We start from the raw sequence: 23,183 nt of genomic DNA, 5'->3' as shown, positions 1-23,183 counted from the left end.
AAGAGCTCCGGCCTGAACAACGAGGAGGACGTGGTTCCTGTGGTCGCCTTCAAAGAACGACGCTCCCTCCGGACCCTCAGCGGCCTCGAGGAGATCCAGACCCACCAACGAGCAGGTGAGATCCTACTGGACCTTAACACTCATTAGAATATAAAGCATTGGAAACAAACACACTGGTGATTGTCAGCCAGAAGCAGGGGTGTCAAACTCAAAGCCCATTTGATGCGGCCTGTAAGAGCTCTGAAAGAATATAATACGTTTATTATACAGTTACATGCTGCTTTACAGAAGCACGTTGCCCATAAACTACATGTCCCACAATGCATCTCATTTTGTGACATGCGCACTGAAGAGACTTGCAATTATCTGCCCTAGACTTCTGCTTTCAGATGTAGTTAATTATGAAGTTATTATTACCCTATTCGATAATAATCCAATGCAGAGGCAATAATGTAATATAATATATTATTTTATATATATTTATATCGTCTTAAAGTAACAACCGGCCCATTGAGTGCAACCATAATGCTAATGTGGCCAGCGGTGAAATAGAGTTTGACCCCCCTGGCCAAAAGCATGTAATGTCAGAATTTATCCAACGTACAAAGATCCTAGGACACTTGCAGTCTGCAGGATATTTTGGTTCTGACTCCATAAAACTTAGTGAAGACCCCCAGGGACATGTACAACTTGAACAAGGGTTTATTGAGAGTAAATTACAGCATCATGGCAGGTTATTTCCATCCAAATTGCCTCTCAACCGGTCCACTAATGACTTGATTCAAACAGTTGTCCATTTGTTACAACACCATCATTAATTAGAGGATTAGGGCAACATGTGATTTTATTTCTATCAGACCTCAAACAAAAAGTTCACTATTGGTCAGATCTTATAGAAATATTCACACGTGACCCTTATGCTCTTCCGTAGTTAAGTAACTGGTAACAACTCTTGTCAAATGAACGTAATGGAGTACGTTTTAACCTCAAAGAGACACAAAGAAGAGATTCAAAACGTCTACAAGATGCTAAATGACCAAAAATAGGGACAAAACGAGACAAAAAATGTCAGTACGTTTTCTTCCAAAATTGTTACAAGTTATTATTAATGCAAAATGTTATCTTACCAAGTCTTCGTCACACAACACCTGACAGTATTCAAAGTAATAAAGCTCCATGGTGTGTGGACAGCCTCTCCTTTCCCTGTATATCCTGACCCTCCTAAAGGAAAGTCTCAACGTGGATCGTACATGTTCTTATCTCTCAAGATGCTCGGAATCATTTTATTGAATATCTTTTTTTGTGTGTCCCTGCAGAGGTCATCTGAGCAGCTGCACAGACGTTCACACACTTTATTGGAGAGCTGTGTTTTCTCCGTGAGTTCCTGCAGCTAGGCCATGTTTCTGCACACTGAAATATAAGCGTGAGCATGCAAGATTCCAGCCTCGCCTCTCACTGAGACGTCAGCATCACTTTTTCTCTGTGTGTGTAACCAGTGGCACAAATACTGGGCAAGTTATTTACTGCTTCCTTTCAGTACAGAACATATACAGTAATAACCACTATCCAAAAACCAGTACAGTAGATGTAGACAGTGGAGATGATGGAGAGTGTGTGAAGTAATAGGAATAGCTCTTCTTACAATCATGTTAGCCATATGCTTTTTGCTTATTCCTGATGTGTCTAAGTACTTTTCCTTCCTCAGTTTGCCACTTTTAGATTAGCGCTATGAAGTTAGCACACAAGAGTTCAATTGTACCTGTGTAAATTCCTCTCCTACCTGTTGATTTTGTGACGTATAGCAATCACATATTTCAAAGCTGCTAAGGAACTTAGTTTCCAAAGACTTTGCTTCAGTTTTAGTGAGTGTTGTTTAAGAGAATTCGATGCACAGAGACTTTATTGCACTCACAGTCTTCTCTGTTTGATATTGCGCGCAATCGCTTTACAAAGCAACGTTAGGAGGCGTAGAGTTTAAGTGAGTTTATTATAAGAAAAGCATATATAAAAAACAAATGTATCCAATCCTAAATATCCGATTGCTTGTAACTATCACGTGTTAAGAGTTGATACTATGCCGCTTCTCTGCCTTGTTTTTCACTTAATTTGTTGTTGACTGTAAGCATAAAAACTAATAAATAAACACTTTAAAACATGATGGAGAAAAGCTGCTTCTTCAGTGCATGAGTGCTGCTCTCAGTGCTCGTCTCTCAGTGTTTGTGTCGAGGCAGTAAAGGGTGAACAGGAGATGGAGAGAGAGAGAGGCTGGATCGTCTGCAGCAGCCGTCTGGTTTCCTCCGTCTGATCATGAACCGTCCGGAGCTGATCCTCCACCTCACCGCCAGACAACAGAGAGGAGAAGTCTCCATCTGCAGGGGAAACACACAGAAGACTCAAACCTCCTGGATCTCAAGGCCTGATAGTGATTCATTTGTTAAGAATATCTACTATGATAAGATGGTGTAAATGGCTGCAGTACTTTGAGTTGCTTTTGGTGGATCTTGTCCCCACTACCGTTTAAAATGGATCAAGAAATGCTCACTAAATAATGAGGACGCTTTTAGGCCCCAGCCACACGAGGACGATAACGGTCGTATCCGCTACAGTTCTCTATCATATAGACGGAAACGCATAAAACGATAACGGGTCCCTAGGTGGGTAGATCTGCGGACGAAACGCTCTGGGGGGGCAAACGGCTCTGTGTCTACGCCCTATACGATCATTTCCTGATAACGTTGAAGCAATAGCCCCGCCTCTCCCACCTCTCCTCTCGGCTGTCAGAAGAGGGGGAGGAAAAGAGAGGCTTCGTTTATTATTCTTATATTATTATATAGAGTCGTTATCAATTTGTTTTAAAGCTCAATAAATAACAAAGAAGACCTTTGACCGGCACTTTTCTAATTTTGTCCGGAAGATTTCAACTTTAACGGACATGTTGACCAGCGAAAAAAAAAATCTAACTGAAACTCTGACGCACGGTCCCCTCGTCCCTTGGAAGAGGCGGAGAGGTGGGTGTTTTTCATCTGCTGGTGGACTACCGGAGAGATTTACAGCAGGAGCAAACCAAGCCCCCAGGAAGTGCGCCGGACTCAGATGAAAATATTCGTGCTGGCCAAACGGCGGTACTACACTTCCTTTTGGTTGCCAGGCCCGGAAACACTTTTTCCCATTGACTTACATGGGGAAAGAGTGGTCTGTAAATCGTTGGATAATTTTTTTTTAAACTAAATAAACTACCCAGTATGAACACTTGTATAGCCCTTATTAAAAACATTCGTTCCTCAAGTTGTAAAAATGTGCTAATAACGTTATTCTGTGAGTTATTTCCCTCTGCATTATGAACGCGCATCTAACCCACGGGACCGCGCCGCCCGGCACGTTCATGTTACGTGTTCAGCACTACATGCGTTTATCTTTACCCATGGATGTACAATAAGAACGGACCCATATCGCCTTACTGCCAGCCCACGGAGCTGTAATAATGGATATATTGCACATGTTTGCTGTAATTCATCATTTGTAAAATATTATACTACATGGGCTGTATGATTAAATCTTGTACCGTAAATGTTGTATTAAATAAAGTTAATATTACGGCCGACTCTCTCCACTCAGCAGAGGATGTCTTCAGCAGCGACTGCAGAGGCAACAAGCAGTCCAGATCCATCAGCTGCTCCTGGATCAGATCTACACACAACAACAAAAAGTCCAGCTCCATCAGCTGCTCCTGGATCAGATCTACACACAACACAAAGTCCAGCTCCATCACATAGCCATCAAGCGAGCCTCAAAATGGGCGCCACATGACGGCGTGCGGTGAAGACTCACAATTGGCTCAGATGTCTGGAGGGCTGCCTCGTTATCAGAGACGAGTTGAGGGCTCTACCATTAACGGTCATCTGAAGTTTGGTGATGTTTGGACCATTTACCATTGAGTTAAGTCGACATCGTGTTTTATGGCGAGTTCGTGTTTCCATGGCAACAGCATATGATGAGATGATCAGATTTGACGTAGAGCTGTTCAAGGCCGGAGCATTAACTATCATGTGACGTTTGGTGCCGTTTGGACTATGTATTTTTGACAACATCGGGTAGTATTGTTGTTTTATTGTTGTTTATTGTTGTTTTGTTTTGTTTGTACCGTTTCTATTTCTGATTTTATTTAAAGCGTCTTTGAGCACTAGGAAAAGCGCCATCAAAATTAAATGTATTATTATAATTTGTATTATTATTATTGCGAGTTTGTGTTTCCATGGCAACACCATAAATCTAAACCAAACTATTTCAGTGACATCCTGACACACTGAAGCGATGACATCATTGGCTTTGATGAGTGTTCCGTCACAGAAGATCAAAGAGATCTGTGATGTCATGGTGATGTCACAGGAGTCTGAAGGTAGATTGCAAGGGCTGTGATGTGCATTCACTCGTCACTCTTCACTCCAGAGCTGTAAGTGGTTAGACGCATTCAGACAACCTTCGCAGACTTCTACACAGAACACTTCTTCCAAAGAGAAATAGATTATTCTACCTACGCACAACACAAGTCTACAGACGGTGCCATGGATAGAAGAAGCCCCCAGAACAACAGGGGAAACCCCAGGCCATTCGACCATGGAGCAGAAGCGGATCGAGCTTACAGGCAGGTCCACTGCAGAAATGGCCAGATAAACGGCCTGGATGAGTATCGTGGGGCATTTCAGGACGAGAGGACGACATTTTGCCACAGTATGCGCAAACAAAAAGACAAGGTCAAACGTCTTGAGGAGCTGCTGAGCTACAAGGACTCAGGGTACCAACAAGAGAACAAAAGGCTGGTTGACACCATCATGGAGCATGAGGCAGAAATATCACGTCTGAATAAGAATATGGAAGATGCAGAATGCCAACACAAGAGGCAGCTGGACCAAATTGTGGCAACGCATGAGGCAGAGAAAGGAAATGTCTCAGACGAGAAGGACCAGGCGACTTCTGACAGCGAGAACAATGATGTTCCCCTGCAGTGTGACCCAGAGATCATCAAACTGAGGATGAGGAAAGGGGAGACCATGAAAGAGCTGATAAGAAAAGGGGAAGCACTCCTTGAGTGTGTGACAATCTTGGAGGATAGAAACAGCGATCTGGAGGAGAACATGGAAGCTGCAGAGCTTCAACACAAAGAGCAGCTGGAAGACACAGTGGCACGGTATGAGACACAGCAACAGAAGCTCTCAGACCAACACAACGAGGCCAACCTGGTGACTTTAAACCTGCTGCAGAGAAGAGAGGAACAACTCCTTCAATGCGAGGAAAAGTTCACCAAGAGCCTGGCCGAAAATACTCTCACCTGGGAGAGTGAGAAGCAAGAGCTGGAGATGAAATTGAAAGAGGTGGAGAAGAAGAACAATTACTGGGCCAGTAGAAACAAGACCTTGGAGACGGAATTCCTACAGATGGAGGCCCAGTTGAAAAGGCAAGAGGAAAAGTTCTCTAAAGACCTGGCCGATAAGAATCACACCTGGGAGACTGAGAAGCAACAGATGGAGACAACACTAAATGAGGTGACTCAGGAAAAGAACGACATGGCCAAGGTAACCCTGACCTTGGAGACTGAGTTCAAACAGGTGGAGGCTAAATTAAAGCAGGTGGAAAAAGAGAAAGATCGCCTGGCCGAGAATAACCTGAGCTGGGAGACGGACGTCAAACAGCTGAAAGAACAGATGAGAGAGCAGGAGGAGAAGCTCTCCAAAGACCTGGCTGAAAAACAGCTGAACTGGGAGCAGTTTGTCCAACGCAAGGAGACAGATGTCAAGCAGTTGGAAAACCAATTGGAAGAGCAGAAGAATAAGCTCTCCAAAGACCTGGCCCAGAACCAGGAGAGCTGGGAGTCCAAGGTTAATTTGGTAGAGACCAAATTAAAGGAGGTAACTCAGAAGAAGGACGACCTGGACCAGAAACACCAGAGCATGGAGACCAAGCTTCATCTGATGGAGACACAACTGAAACAGGTGGAGGAGCAGAGGGACAACCTGGCTCAGAGAAGACTGAGCTGGGCAACAACTGCGAAAAAGATGGAGGAGGAAATTAAACTTCTGGAAGACCTCTGTCTTCACATGAAGAATAAGAGCAGAGGCTTCTTCTCTCGCAGGAGGGGGGAGACTGAGGATCGAGACGTTGCCTTGCAGAAAATGATAAGCAAGATGCAAGAGAAGGAGATGAGGAAGAAAGCCAAAGACGCGAGAAACACCTCCTCAGAGAAGATGGAGGAAACTTCTGGTGATTCAGCTCCAGCTGGACAACAGTAACTCCATTTCCCTCAGCTCCTTCCTACCTCACCTCCTTCCTCCTACCTCACCCCCTCCCTCCTTCACTTTTTGCTCAGATAGGGTTTTCTCCTGGAGCTCAGGTTTTCCAGAAATCCATATTAATAAGGATTCAAAAAACATCAACAATAAGTCCCTCCTCCATTTACCTCACCTCACTCCACCCTCCAAAGCGTTTTGAGTTCAAGAAAAGCGCTATATAAATATAATGTATTGTTGTGTCTTCCCCCTCATACGGTGTTCCTGAAGTGCAAGTCAAAACAACATTTCAGAAAACACTACAGCATTTCACATTTTACGGAAAGGGTATTCCTTTAAGGAGAACACTTCTTGTTTGTGATTGGACAGAGCCAGCCAGAGGAGCACTGCTGTGATTGGTTGTTTTTGCTGCCAGTTAAGAAATTATGCTTTGTGATTGGTCCGCACCCGGCCGACAGCACCACGTATTTCCTGTTTGGTACTGTTCAGCTGTTTCTTCACGAATTGTAAACTGAGTTGTAAAGAATGGAAGAAGAGATGGAACGAAGGATATACATACGATGTTATCCTCGACATGCTGTCAACCCATCACGACATCTACATGTCCCTTAGAACCAGGGGTGTAGTGCTTGTGACTGCCCGATTTGCATCTTTGCCCGATTTGCATTGTGCAAGCGCGAGATGGTCCGTCATATTGGACAGCTACATACGGCAACCCAAATAGGACACTTGATACAGTGGCGTTTGGCAAAGCAGAAAAAGAAAACTAAAAAAACCTGACAACATTAATCTGAACGATATATATATATATATAATTCCAAAGCTGGTAAAGACCTTTCAAATGTAGCAATAATTGTCATATAAGAAAACTACTGATCTAATAACAGAGATGTGTTCTTGAATCAACTTTTTTATGGAAAATCTTTTTATACATGTATTTAATTTGAAATAAAATGAAAGACATTCATAGTTAATGTAATTACATATAAATTATTAATGCCATACATTTTTGCATACATTCACAGTAAATATTTCTTCAGTATGATAACTGTCTAACAGAAGTTAAATCAATTTCTCACTTATTCTAAGAATGTAATTGACCCAATAAAAGTATTTGTTAAATAATAGTGAAGTCACGTTGTAATAACAATAACTCTCTCTCTCTCGTTCAGATTAATGTTGTCGGGTTTTTTGATTTTTTCTTTTTCTTGCCGTATGTAGCTGTCCAATATGGCGGACCATCTCGCGCTTGCGCAATGCAAATCGGGCAGAGATGCAAATCGGATAGTCACAGCTGTTAGCATCTGGTTAGCTAGCTATGCTAACGTACATAAGGAGTTGTTTCTACAACAAGGTGGAGGAGAGTCCTCTCCTGTCAGACTGAGAGGATCTTATAACTACAGCTCAGTGAGCTAAAGGACTCTGAGTGTTTAGATAGTTAACTTTAGTCTAAGCTATCTCAGTGGGTCTCAAACGGTTTGGTCACCATTTATGTAAACAAGTATTTCCAAAGCACACCTTTTTATATGATCATTATAGTTATAAAAATAAGAGAATAAATTAAAAACAGGTATGAAATAATTCCAACTCATACTATAGGACAGTAAAACTAAAATACAGTTTAAAAGGGGAGTGATTAGTAAGACAAGCATAAAGAAAAAGTAAATCTGTTTACAGTACCGTTTCACATGGGTGTTGTTGAGAGATGTATCCATAGATTTAGTCCCTAACTTTGCTCTCAAAGTGCACCAGATTGAATTTAACTTCAACTTTTAAAAAATCATCTTCCCGGGGGAGCAAGTCCCCGGACCCCCCTAGAGGAGGTGAGGTCCACCACCCACTATAAAAAGGGTCACATGGATAGGATTCTAAATACATTTGCACACTTTTGATATAGTAACCTATGTCCATATGTTGCTGTTTTGTTGGTCATAAGTGCGCTCCTGCACTTATAAAAATAGCACTACACCCCTGCTTAGAACCCTGAAAGCGCAGTTTAAAGAGTTTGGACTGAGACCTCACTTTATTTATTTATTTTATTTTAACCTTTTATGTTTAAAGTGTGCTATATAAATCAAATGTATTATTATTATTATTATTATTATTATTATTATTATTATTACTGAGCTGTAGTTATAAGATCCTCTCAGTCTGAAAGGAGAGGACTCTCCTCCACCTTGTTGTAGAAACAACTCCTTATGTACGTTAGCATAGCTAGCTAACCAGATGCTAACAACCGGAGCGGCGCTCCGGCAGCACTACACCCCTGGTTCTAAGGGACATGTAGATGTCGTGATGGGTTGACAGCATGTCGAGGATAACATCGTATGTATATCCTTCGTTCCATCTCTTCTTCCATTCTTTCCAACTCAGTTTACAATTCGTGAAGAAACAGCTGAACAGTACCAAACAGGAAATACGTGGTGCTGTTGGCCGGGTGCAGACCAATCACAAAGCATAATTTCTTGACTGGCAGCAAAAACAACCAATCACAGCAACTTCTCTGGCTGGCTCTGTCCAATCACAAACAAGAAGTGTTTTCCCTAAAGGAATACCCTTTCCGTAAAATGTGAAATGTTTAAGTGTTTTCTGAAATGTTGTTTTGACTTGCACTTCAGGAACACCGTATGAGGGGGAAGACACAACAATACATTATATTTATATAGCGCTTTTCTTGAACTCAAAGACACTTTGGAGGGTGGAGTGAGGTGAGGTAAATGGAGGAGGGACTTTTTGCTGATGTTTTTTTTAATCCTTATTAATATGGATTTCTGGAAAACCTGAGCTCCAGAAAACCCTATCTGATCCACTTTTGGGTTTTCTCCTGGAGCTCAGGTTCGCCCAATACAATTAGGATTTGATTTAAAAATAAAATACAAATTCAAATCTATCTTTGTACGCATGTGCCTCACTGTGTAAACATATACAGTATACATTATTTACTGTATACATTTTGGTTACTAAAGTACTTCTTTTTATTCATTGTATGTTTAATCAACACTTTCATAAATAAAACAACCCATGGTATGAAATATAAAAGTGTTTTTATATTTGTCTCACTGTACACATTCAATTCCATTATATATGTATATATTTTTTAAATGTGTTCATAGAAGCTGGTCAAATATTCTGGGACTTTAATACTCCAAATGTTGAGGTGAAGAGCGGAACATGTAATTGTATTGACTGAAACATGGAGTCACTCACCTCAATAGAGTCAAATAAAAACTGAAAATGTATATATGCCTTATGTGATGTGCTTTTGATTCAACAACACAAACATTTAAAACCTCACTTAAATAGAAATGCGTAATTATTATCTGCAAAACTTTGGTAAAAAAATCATCGCTGTCAGGGTTTCACTAACAAATAGTTTATTTATCTTGAGAAGTAGGAAGATTTCTAAACCCATTAAAGGTGGGGTAGGTAAGTTTGAGAAACCGGCTCGAGATACACTTTTTGTTATATTCCATGGAATGCTCTTAACATCCCGATAGCAATGAATATCTTAAGTGCTTTGACAAAAAATCCATACAAGAATTTCATCTGTGGAAGCCGTAGTACTGTAAAAAGCACGACCAATCATCTGAGCCGGCCCGGCTAAAATAACTGGATGGCCTACCTGCCTGTCAGCCTTCCATCTGTGCACAAACTTATCTCGTGCCCTCATTGGTCATGTGCGCGTTCGTGTGTGTTGGAGGAGGGGCTCTGTAAGGAAGTGGCAGATTTCTTCCAGCTGTGTATTTTCAAATTCTAGCGATCTCGAGCTGGTTTCTCCAAAATTACCTACCCCACCTTTAAGATCCATATTCAAACACACAGATTCAAAATGGTACAAGTTGAAGCGTTTGTTTGAACAGTTTGCAGGAGGCAGGTACTTGATTTCAATCAGAACAGGGCAAACACACTTAGAGGAGTGTTTACGTGTTCGGCGTAATGACGTACAACGTAAACAAAATGACCTACCCCACCTTTAACAGACACAAGTTAATGAAAACTCACATTTAAAATTACCTAATTATGGTATGGATAGGGTTTAGGGTTAGTGTTAGTACAAATTGTTCAGTATATCTAAAAGAATGCAATGTAATGTAAGAAAAACGTAACTGAGTAAAAAGTAAAATAGTTACCTGAGAGATGAAGTGATTTAGAAAAGTATAAAGATGAATAAGATGGAAATACTTAAGTACTTTTATTTTATACTTAAGTTTATCACTTGGGGAACACTGGAAAATATGATATTATAATATTATGATTTATAGCAAAGGCTCTAGATTACAAAGCGTTTATAATACAGTACATTATTGTATGCCGTAACGGCTGTGGGATTACATATGGTGGGTTTAAAGGGGACTCTGAGTTTCTATATTACGGCTACACAGTTTATCATAGACAATTATGACTATTTTTGATTTCCATAAACTCTTTGGGGGACATGCCATTCATGTTACATAGCTTGGACTTCATCATGATAGACACCAAACGTAAAGACTTCGACACAATTCTGTTGTAATGTAGATGTTTTGAGGCATGGACCGGTGATATTACATGTGAAATTTGGTAGCGATCGGACCGTGTCCATTGGTGTCACAGCAATATCGTGTTTCGGCACCTCAGATTTGGAGATGAGCTGTTCAGGGCCGAAGCATTAACCATCATGTGACGTTTGGGGCCGTTTGGAGCCTGTCAGCTGGCGTTAGGAGATAATCACCTTCCATGGAAAGGGATCACATAGCTATCAGGCAAGAGTCAAAATGGGCGCCACTAACTTTGCATCTGCCAGGTCTTGAGATGCTACTGTCAAGATTTGAAGATGATTGGATAAAATCCCTAGGAGGAGTTTGTTGTTAAAGTACGGTGCACTTTTCTGTCCCCAGAGTCAGAACTAAACATGGAGAAGTTCAGTTATTATGCTCCAAGTATCTGGAACAAACTCCCAGAAACCTGCAGGTCCGCTGCAACTCTGACTACTTTTAAATCCAGCCTGAAGACTTTTCTTTTTGACGCTGTTTTTAAATGAACTATTCATCTCTTACACTGCACTGTAACTTTTATTCATGTATTTTATATCTGTGTTATTCTATATTAGCTTGTTTTGGTTTTTTGGAGAGCACTTTGAATTGCCTTGTGTTGAAAGGTGCAATATAAATAAACTTGCCTTGCTCGAAAAACACTCCACACAACATGTCACAGTCCACGCAAAATACAAATATTATGGGAAATCTAAAAAGTTACTTTAGTTAAAAATACACAAGTACTATCTTCAGTGGTAAAAATGTATTTATATTCATTTTCTCACATCTAGTATAGACACTTTTTGAGTTTGCATCGTCATGGTTACATGCACTTATTGTTATTTAAATGGATAAAAGCATCAGCAAAATATTTACCATTCTGTGAGAGAGTATGTAGGCATCTGCACGCCTGCATCTAGTTCTAAACAACAACAAAACTGAATTTTGAATCATACATTTTTGTGAACTGACCTTCAAACTCACCTCTACAGTCGATAGATAGATAGTTAGGTAGGTTAAGACAAGTTGACCGGTCACAAACTGGTGACAACAACACATATGGCACCAAGGCCTTTCCTTAAAGGAGATAACAGATGTCAGAGTAGATCATAAAACGTCACAGAGCAAAAGGTTAGATACCTAGAAGAATTATTCCTTAACAGGTAGGTAGGTACTTTATTAATCCCAAATTGGGAAATTATTTTTGTTACAGGACCAGTGTGCTCAACATTAAAATGCAAATACTCAAAAGTGGAAAAGAGTTAACAATTCAAATGAAAATGAAAATGAAAAATAGTATATCAATCACTATAAACAATATACAAAATTAAAATGTTCTTTAAAAAAGGTAAACAAATACTGCAGTAGCATGAACATAGGCTTATAATATACTGTATATACATAAGATAGATTCAAAGGTTTTATTATCATATGTACAAAGCTACAGTGTAGAAATGGCAATGAAATTCTATTTTATCTGTTTTATTGTGTTGCACTGTTGGAGGAGCCTGTGACCTCAGATTTTCATTGTCATATCTACACTGTAGCTATGTACACATGACAATAAAGCCTTGAATCTTGAGGAAGGAGAAACTCAACGTTACCTTTTGCACGGAGGAGGAGACGAGCGTCAGCAGGGACTTCAACAGGAAGGGACTCCCGATGCTCAGCAGCTTCGGGTGGAGCTCCCGAGCAGAAGAGATGTTGCAGAGGGCGGAGCAGCTGTAGAACTGGACCTCTGAGTCTGAGCCCTGCAGCAGCAGAACCAGAACCGGGAAACCCCCCGCCTCACCCAGCAGCCTCCTGGACCAATCTGGAGGAAGAGAGAGGACATAACAACAGAAAAACATGAAGATTCAAGATTCAAAGGTTGAAAGGTTTTATTGTCATATGCACATAAGCTACGAGAAATGGCAATGAAATTCTTCTGACCTGAGCTCCTCCAACAATGCAACATATATAATAAAATACGAAAATACAAATAGTGCAAGCAGCAACAGCCTCTGCTTCTGTTAAATATGTGAGTGTTTAGAGGAAGTGACCCACCTGAGTGTGTGAGGTGCAGCAGAGCCCAGGAGGCCACCTGCTGCTCTCGAGGGTCGTAGGATTTGGCTAAAGCCAGCAGAGGCTTCACTCCCTCCAACATGACAGCCTCTCGGTTCGACTCTGCACGGAAATACATGTTAAACTTTCAAAAGTCAAAGTGAACTTTATTGTCAATCTTTCAGTTTGTGTGTACAGACAGAGAGATCGAAATCCCGTTTCCCACAATCCCGAATACAAAAACAAATATATATAAAAATATGTAACAGCCAGACACCGAGAGAATAATTATTATTGAACAATTTAAAGACCTTAAATCCTTCTGCACCCACCTGAGGAGGCGAGGAGGCAGACGCAGGCGCAGGAGTGGCTCTGAGCGCTGGAGTCTCCGGACCGGATCAGATCCAGGAGCGGAACCAGCATCCCCATCTCAACCACAGAGGCTCTGCACACTGACACCAGAGTTAATGCACGGTTATTATGACCCTATTAATCTGGTCAATTTAAGATGTGATGAACATTAGAGGGACATCTCTAAGATGTTGACCAATAACAACAGAGCCAGCCAGCTAACCAATCAGAGCAGACATGTCACAGTAGAGCAGTGGTTCTCAAACTTTTTCTGTCAGGCCACCCCTTTGGAGAAAAAAAAAAGTCGGGCCCCTCCAACACAAATAGTCAGGCTCAGTGGCGGCACCAGCGATTTATTTTGGGGGTGCTGTGGGGTAGCTTGACGTTTCATAGAGGGTGCTCAAACATTTAGGGTTTCCCATTAATGTACCGGTCGCTACAGTGGAATTTTCTACTGCAACAATCCCCACGCAAATACACAATGTACCCGCGACTGTTACAATGAAGGCTCCATAATCAGCTCACGGCATATAGGTGTAAGCAGGGGTAAAGTGCTATTTTTATAGGTGGTGTGTGGACCTCACATAGGGGGGTCCGGGGGCATGCTCCCCCGGCAAGATTTATTTTTAAATATTTAAGTTAAAAGCATCAATCTGGTGCACTTTGAGAGCAAAATGAAGAGATCTATGGATACATCTCTCAACACCCATATGAAACAGAACTGTAAACAGATTTACTTTTTCTTTATAGATATTTTACAAATCACCCTTTTAAACTGTATTCTTGTTTTACTGTCATATAGCATTTCATACCTGTTTTTCATTTATTCTCTTATTTCTTTATAACTATAATGACCATATAAACGTGTGCCTCGGAAATAATTGTTTACATTAATCGTGACCAAAACGCTTGAGACCCGGCCACTAACTCGCTAGCACCAGAAGCTAACAACAACGACCTCCGGTACCGGTGCGCTCTCTCTCTCTCGCTCGCGCACGCACACAAAATGGCTCGTTCCACACACACACAGAGCCGAGCTTTAATGAAACACAGAGACCCAGACGTAATAGTACTGTATCATATTATTTTCGAATCACTAATTTTTTTAATTATGATTTTCTTTTTTTTTTTTAATAACAATTTTTCCTCCTGGTCTCTCGCGCCCCCCCCCTGTCATGCCTCTGCACCCCCCAGGGGGGGCGCGCCCCCCACTTTGAGAACCACTGCAGTAGAGACACTACACACTGATATACACCTGGACATCAGCAGGAGAGGACTCTTTAAAGTAGAGACACTACATACTGATATACACCTGAACATCAGCAGGAGAGGACTCTTTAAAGTAGAGACACTACTTACTGATATACACCTGAACATCAACAGGAGAGGACTCTTTAAAGTAGAGACACTACTTACTGATATACACATGAACATCAGCAGGAGAGGACTCTTTAAAGTAGAGACACTACTTACTGATATACACCTGAACATCAACAGGAGAGGACTCTTTAAAGTAGAGACACTACATACTGATATACACCTGAACTTCAGCAGGAGAGGACTCTTTAAAGTAGAGACACTACATACTGATATACACCTGAACTTCAGCAGGAGAGGACTCTTTAAAGTAGAGACACTACATACTGATATACACCTGAACATCAGCAGGAGAGGACTCTTTAAAGTAGAGACACTACATACTGATATACACCTGAACATCAGCAGGAGAGGACTCTTTAAAGTAGAGACACTACATAATGATATACACCTGAACATCAGCAGGAGAGGACTCTTTAAAGTAGAGAGGACTCTTTAAAACACCTTGTGATTTCTTATCTCTCACCGTTGTTCTTCACTAACAGATTGACTAAAGACAGAGAGATGGTCTTCTGAACATCCAGGTCAGATGATAGCAGTAAGTTCATGACCGGCTCCAACACTGCGTCTGGTAGAGGAGACTTCACTGAAACACACAGAGCAGGAAACACTGGTTATTGTGGGTGAAGAAGCAGAGTTTTTGGGATACTAGTACTGTGAATAACGGCACTTCAGCCCACACATGCAGGGAATTATCTGCCAACCCTAGAAAGAAAATTACAGTTGATAATTTGCATAATAACTGTGCAGTCCGTTAGAGCTTATCTCTGCAGAGGAGAGCAAACACACGTCTCATTACCTGCTCCACTTATCTGTAAACCATTGCTATAAAGAAGAAGAGAGTGAAGCAACATACAAATCTGTTTGGATTCTTTACTCACAGTGATGAATGAGCTGTAGATAAAACATGGCCGCTGTCTTCTGCAGCTCAATGTCCTCTGAAGCTGAGAGTCGGCTCAGAGTCTGAAGACTTTCCTCATCTGTAGGAAGCAGAGGGGGGACAAGTAGTCAGATCTTGTACTTGAGTAAAAGTACTCTGATCTTGCACTTGAGTAAAAGTAGAAGTACTCAGAGTGTAGGAATACTCTGTTACAGTAAAAGTCCTGCATTCAAAATGTTACTCAAGCAAAAGTAGAAAAGCATTATCATCAAAATATAGTTAAAGTAACGACAGTAAAAGTAGTCATTGTGCAGATTTGTCCATTTCAGAATAATATATATGATATGTTTTATAATTATATAAAGTGTTATCAAAGCTGGATTTTAGTATGTAAGATAACTATAGTGTTTTCTGACTTTTGTATATTTTTACATTGTGCATTTCTTCAAATATAAAATAAAAAGATGTTCGTAGTGATGGGAATTACGGCTCTTTGAAGGGAGCTGGATCTTGTTTTTTTTAAGGGGGCGGGGTTACTAGGTTTATCTGCTAAATAATCACCAGGATAATGATTGACTGTTTTGCCAGAAATCTACTTTTACTCACAGAAAATGTATAACTTGCTCAGCCAGCCAAACTACTAGTCAAGCAGCACGCGTTATGCCATCATCTATGGAAAATGTGCATTCAGCAAGTTCCTTTAAAGGCGAGTGGATTTATGGCAGGCAGGGAACCAACGATAAAAAGAACGGCTCTCACCAAGAACGACTCGGTTCCCTTCGTTCGTACCAAAGAGCCGTTCAAAAGAATCGGATCGTTCGCGAACGTCACATATACAGTGAACTCTTTTGCATCAGCAGCAGAACATCAACAGGAAACATGAAACCCTCCTGATGAAACCTGTCTCCACTGAACCTCCTCCTTGTTTCATGGTTCCAGCTTCACCTCAGGATGATCCAGGTGAGACCGCTGACACCGGCTGCTCCGCTCTCCTGGGTCAACATGAAGATCTTCACCCAGCAGCTCCACTCTAGAGGTCACAACATCCCAGAGATCCGGACCGAAACCAGCTGCTACATCAACGCAGAGTCCCATCACTACAATCGCCCTCCACCGTGTTACTGGAACTGATGCGCAAACAACATGAAGTATTTCACAACCAGAATGCTGCAGCTGCGTCAGAGCGTACACTTCAACTTCATATTTCAAAGATGGAGAAGAGTTGGACTTCGCAGTTCCCCATCACCATCGTATATGTTCCTTTACCAGACCATGCACTGACTAATGACATGAGTTAAGGGGACATTTTGTTTTTGCATTGATATTACCACTGGTGTAAAGTAACTAAGTACATTTACTCAAGTACTTTACTAAGCTACAATTCTGAGGTTTGTGTACTTTACGAGAGTATATCCATTTTCTGCTACTTTGTACTTTTACCCCACCACAATTCAGAGGTAAATATTGTACTTTTACTCCACTACATGTATTAATTACTTTAAGTTACCTTGCAGATTTGGATTAAGGATATAGAACAGGGCTTCTCAAACTCCGGACCAAGGTCTGGATCCGGACCGAACTGCAAATCAATCCGGACCGAACCCTGTGTCCCATTATAAAAAAAAAAAAAATCATAAAAAAAAAAAAAAAAAAAAGAATTCTGATTCTGATAAATTAATGTACATCATCATGTACGTGCGTCTTGTGTCTGACGCGTTGTGAGAATGAACGTGCATATATATATTTACTTGTGTGCGCGAGCGTGACACGCATAGCAGACTGCAAGTTAACCGCAAGTTTACCTTGACATACTGTATGTATGTATTGAAGGTGTGTGTGTATACAGGGGCGCCGTTTACCGACAGGCAAGGCAGGCAAGGCAGGCAAGTGCTTGGACCAGAAGGGGGCCCCCAAAGAAGGTAGATTAATAAGGTCCACAGCAACGACAACATGAAACACCCTTTAATTTACTGCAACGACATGTCGGGCATTGATCCGGACCAGTGACCTTGTATAAAGTTCACAACTGGACCTTTAATAAAAAAGTTTGAGTACCCCTGATATAGAACATAATCAACACTTAAATAAGTATTTTTATCTGGACCTGGACTAAATTCACAAACTACACTAAAGTAAATAAAATAATAAAAATGACTTCATGCAATGATAAACATATTTTTCAAAATATGTTATATATATTACTCCCGAAATAGGCCAATCTGCATCATAAGTACTTTTGCTTTTGCTACTTTAACTATATTTATATAAGTTTAAAAAAATGTTTTACTGTAACATAGTATTCCTACACTCTGGTACTTCTACTTTTACTTAAGTATTAGATTTGAATACTTCTTCTCCCACCTCTGGATATGACTTATGAATGAGATGAATATAAGAGAGCCTCACTACACCATTAGTCCCCCGTCACTTTGGTCCTAGCGTCCACTGTGAAGAGTTCCTTCAGGCAGCAGATATTTGGTTGATGAGAACTGACCTCTCTTTGAGGTCCCCTCGTCCCTCCATGCCCAACATTGTCTACAAGTTTCATGATCCAGCAGTTAAACACATCTTGACTTTGTCTTCATCTTGTGGTGTTTACGGGAAGTGAAACGTGACCATGCAATCACATATTATGATGTGGAGCACATTTTGCACATTTGTATATGTTCTCCTTGAAGACTAGGTTACACAATGAATACATGTTGTAGTGAAAGTAGTACATCTTGAGTGAAGACTCTCCTACAGAGCAAATCATTCAGACAGTCATGCTCTGTGTGTATAACCCCTCAGTATGTCCTCTTCAATGAGGCTGTTTTATTACACCTTAAATAACACAGCTGATCAACAACTGGATCATTTGGGTTTGAAGTCAATGAAGACAAATGATCAAAGTGCATAAATAATGCATTACTGTTTTTAATGTTGAAGCTACTTTGTATTTGTTATAATGCTGCAGTGGAGTTGGAGAATGTGAATGTGACTCCTGACAGTTTCTAAGAGAGAATCAAAACAACTCCATCAAATCAAACACGTGGCACAGCTCCAGTATGCCATGCTTTACCCCTCACATGTTTTCTGCTGAGTCTCCTTCATCAGGGTGGGAGCTTCTTTGTTTACAGCAGGTTCATCCGTCACATGACTTCACACAAGGAGACAGAGAGTTCATGAGTTTGGCATCTATGAATGTAAAGGTTAAAACAGATGTTTGAAGGGATGCAATGAATTAAAGAAGAGATTACATCATTAAGATGTTCAGATTATTTATTTATATTTTTGTACAATTGTCTTTCATCATTTATATTCTCTGTAATTTGTCACATGACTATTTGACAGATGTAGCCAAAGAAACAGAAATCAACCTTATAGACACATTTCTGAATTAAACTGCTGCTTATTTAATCACAAGATATCTGAAGCAGCATCAAAAATACTACACTTAATTATACAGCTGTTATTCCCTCTAGGTTAATTAGAAATTGATATTTTCAATTACCATAAATGTTATTGTCCATCTATATAGGACTGAAAATGTCACATATGCTAACGAAAGAACATTGTAAGAATGAAATAATTAATTAAACTAAATGTATTAAATGACTTGCTCCCTGCAGAAAAACAACATATCTCAAAATAATTCATCAAAAGACCCAAAAACATAAAAAAGTTAAACTGATAACTTATCCTGCTATAACATGATGTTTGACTAGAAACTAGATGTTGATAAAAGGAGAACTGACAGCTTTGATTTGTTAGTTTGTTGATTTCATGACGTTTCAGCACGATATACAAACTTCTTACATTTCTTCAAGAATTCACACAAAACTTAATCAAACTTTCTCATTTCATCCATTACAAAGAAAAACAGAAAATAAATTCATTCTTTTAAAGATTTTTGGATTCAAAATGTGAACATTCATCAATCATGCCTCAATATATTTTTTAATGATTTTCCGATTTTAATAAAGTGTCAGTGAGTTAAATGAAAACTATAAACACACTGTAATAAAGTATGATACAAAATAAACTATAGCAATAAACAATCAAGTTGTTTTGTTTGTTTTTGTTTTTGACTGACTCTTTGATTATAATGTGTAAAAATGTCATGCAAAGATTAATATCTCATTATCTGTTGATTCTTTTCTTGATTGTTCCAAAGAGATGTAGACGGACAGTGAAGTCAGAATAAAGTCTGAACCAACACTCCTGAGCATCACAGAGGAATCTCACTCTGACAGATTTTGATATCAGCAGTTTTAGCATCACCAGCTTTTCCAATACTGAAATATGGGAAGAGTTTCTCAGTGAAAGTGTCTCTGTGAGTGCAGATGGGAGTCATGTGTTCAGGGTCGTAGAAGGACACCTCCCCCCTGTCATAGTCCAGCTGGACTCTGAACCTCTGGAGATTCTTCTCCACTCTGACAGTCTTACCAGCACCATTAGTGTATTTTCCACTGCTATGTGTTAAACACCAGATTCCATATTTTGGTGAGACAAATATCTTTCCCTTCCTGTCAACTGACTCTTTAGTCAAACCTATAACCCAGACAGGATGATCTCCCACCTCCACCTCCCAGCTGTGTTTCCCTGAGCTGAAGCCCTCAGAGCCCAGAACATTAGCATACTTAGTGAATCTCTCTGGATTATCAGGAAGCTGCTGATCTGTGTCTCCATGTCTCACACTGGTCAGATCATCAGACAGATAGAGCCAGCGGTTTGCAGTGTTTGGGTCCAGAAGGACAGGACTGAAGTGGACCTGGTCCTTCATCTTCTCCCAGACTCTGAAGGACAGGTTGCCCAGGTGTTTGGCCACATCTGTCAGCGCTCCTGAGAGCAGCTGTGGGTCTGACAGTGAGCTCTGGACTCTGGCTCTGCTCTGAGTGGCTTTATAACTGCTGAGGAAGGGCACGTTGTGTTTCTGCAGCTCTTCTTCAACAGCAGAGATACTGTGTGACAGAGAGGAGATGTGCTCCTGAATGCTCTTCATCTCTCTGCTGATAGTCTTCCCTTTCTGCTCCTCTTCCTCCCTCAGAGCTGCCAGTCTGGACTCCTCTTCCTCTTTCAGGAACTGATGGAGCTTGATGAACTCTGCTCTGATCTTCCTCTCTGTGGACAGCAGCTGCTTCTTGGACACTTGAATCACTTCATTGTATGTTGTCTCCACTCCTTTGTATTTGTCCCTCTTGTCCTGCAGAGACTCTAAGTCAGATTTCAGCAGGTCCTTCAGCTCACTGACTGCTTGTTCTACAGGAACCACCTTGTGACTCTGGTGGAGAGAAAACTCACAGACACGACACACAGCTCTCTCTTCATCCATACAGAACAATCTAGGCTCTTCTGGATGTTTACTACACACCACCTCCACCTTCTTCTCTCCTTTTTCTGTCTCAGATGATCCAGCTTTCTGTCTCTCAGCAAAGGAGTCAGACAGTTCCTTCAGTGCAAAGTTCCCCACAGGATCTTTGGAGGACTTTCTTTTACAAATGGGACAGTTTTTGTTCTTACTTTGTTCCCAGAATGTCTGCAGGCAGCTCGAACAGAAGCTGTGGTTACAGCCCAGAGACACGGGATCTCTGAAAGTCTCTGAACACACATGGCAGCTCAGGAAACTTTCAACAAGAGCGATTTTCTCAGCCATTTTGTATTAAAGTTATTTCTAGAGCAGGACTCACCAACTTACAGTCTCTCCACTTCTCCCCAAATATACTCCAAACGTGTGTCTCCGAGCAGAAATCTCACACCCTGTAATGGCGTCTCAGCGCTGTTCAACAATGTCAAAATCCACTTTCGTTTTCTCTGACCTCCGTCACAGGGTGAATGATCAACATCAGGAAATGCTGCTATGTCATTTATTCACCAGCAGATGGAGTCAGGATGTCTTTCAGAGGGAAGTGTCCTTTGGTATTCAGTTCAGGACAGTGTCTTTGTCCAGGTATCTGTTGAAGAAAAACACATACAATTTAACACGTTTAAAAAAAAAACAACGTAGGATAAAAAGGAAAATGCTCATATATAAAAGTTTGAAGTGGACAGTTTTTGTTCTTTGTTCCCAGAATGTCTGCAGGCAGCTCGAACAGAAGCTGTGGTTGCAGCTCAGAGACACAAAAAAAACTCACTTCGTTATATCTTCATTCCACTGGAAGGAGAATCTATGGCAGTGAGACAAATATAGCACTTATTGAACATTAAAGCATTTAAACATGTCACAGTAAAAGCACAAAATCCAAATATGAACGTGAAATGAGAATAATATGTCCTCTTTAAAATTACAATAAAGAGTCGAGCTTTTATCAACAATTTAAACTGAAATAATTATAATAATATGATTAGTAAATTAAAATGGGCCTTGTGCTTTCTCCTTCCTTCACGGTCTACAGTTGTGTGGATTTAGAGGACATCATAATGAAGTCACATGATCTATCCACTTATCCATCAACTTTCTCACTGAAGGTCAACAAGAACAAGATTCTTACCTGCTGTAAAGCTTCTCTTTAAAAACCTTAAAACAATTTATTAAATACACTTTAAATATACAAGAGTTTATTTACCATCAGTCTTCATATACTACCCAACATGACACATGATGTAGTTACAGTGGAGGAAGTACTGCACTTAAGTACACATTTGAAGGATTGAGGTATTTACCTGTTATGTATTGTTGTTGTTTTACTACAGTGCATCTTATATTACTGCTATCATTCATTTGAGATCTATATGTCATATTTATGATCAGTGTATACAATATAAATGTGTATAGATGATTTTAATGTAAACACTTTAGATCAGGGGTGTCAAACTCAAATACACAGTGGGCCAAAATAAAAAAATGGGTACTAGTCGAGGGCCGGACTGGTTCAATGTTTATTGCAAAACTGCAGAAATAAATGTTCTGCCCTTATTAAAAAAGCTAAAGCTGATTACTATCTGAGCTTAACCACTGATTGTTTTAATGACCATTCCAAATTCTGGAAAACAATTAAATCACTTCAGAACAAGAAGGTTTCTAGTTTCCCACAAAAACTGAAGGTCAATGATTCTTTTATTTCAGATTCAGATGGTATGTCTAATGCCTTTAATGCTCACTTCAAAAAGGCTGGTCACATTTTTGATGAGCAAAGTCATGACTCTCTAAATGGTCGTACTCACAGCCATAGTCAAGAGTTGAACTCCCCTGTTTTTGATTTCGCTTATTTCTCGGTCTCTGAAGTCTTACAGGGTTTGCACTCGATTGATCCTAAAAGTCTGCCGGGCCTGACGGCCTTGACCCGTTCTTTTTAAAAATTGCAGCTCAGATGATAGCACAACCAGTAACTGATATTTTTAATCTCTCCCTGTCCACTCACACACTGCCAGCTGTGTGGAAGCAAGCTCTGGTATCGCCCCTCTTGAAAGCTGGTGATCCCACGGAGTTGAATAACTATCGTCCTATCTCAAATCTTTCTGTGTTATCAAAGATTCTTGAGTCCCTTGTTTCTACTCAGCTAAAACCTTTTTTAAATTCACACAACATCCTTAACCCTATGCAATCTGGATTCAGATCAAAGCACAGTACTGTGACTGCCAGTCTGAAAGTCTTAGACGATATTAAGGCTGCTTTGGATAAGAAATCAGTTTGTGTTGCATTGTTTATTGACCTAGCCAAAGCATTTGACACTGTAGATCACCACATTATGTCTAATGTTATGTTGGTGTCTCGTTTCGGTCACAATGCCATTTGCTGGTTTCAGAGTTATCTAACCG

General features: G+C 40.5%; 2 protein-coding genes and 1 pseudogene across 2 annotated transcripts in view; all 3 read right to left on the bottom strand.

Annotated features, from left to right (window-relative positions):
• Nucleotides 1-23,183, bottom strand: part of LOC117481369 (nuclear factor 7, ovary-like) — an 83,931-nt gene that overhangs the window by 35,844 nt on the left and 24,904 nt on the right. The gene's annotated exons all lie outside the window — the stretch shown is intronic.
• Nucleotides 1,429-21,294, bottom strand: LOC117481357 (annotated as a pseudogene).
• On the bottom strand, nucleotides 18,690-21,138 carry LOC117481368 (zinc-binding protein A33-like). Its single transcript, XM_034129036.1, has one exon. It carries the CDS (start codon nucleotides 21,079-21,081, stop codon nucleotides 19,657-19,659), a length of 1,425 nt encoding a protein of 474 aa, XP_033984927.1. The 5' UTR covers nucleotides 21,082-21,138; the 3' UTR covers nucleotides 18,690-19,656.

Source organism: Trematomus bernacchii, unplaced genomic scaffold (assembly GCF_902827165.1).
Source record: "Trematomus bernacchii unplaced genomic scaffold, fTreBer1.1, whole genome shotgun sequence".
Taxonomy (NCBI): Eukaryota; Metazoa; Chordata; class Actinopteri; order Perciformes; family Nototheniidae; genus Trematomus; species Trematomus bernacchii.
This window is presented reverse-complemented; position numbering and strand designations above follow the sequence as displayed.

What these genes read in the sequence shown, in the direction of transcription:
- LOC117481368 (XM_034129036.1), bottom strand. Translation starts at nt 21,081, where the DNA reads ATGGCTGAGAAAATCGCTCTTGTTGAAAGTTTCCTGAGCTGCCATGTG.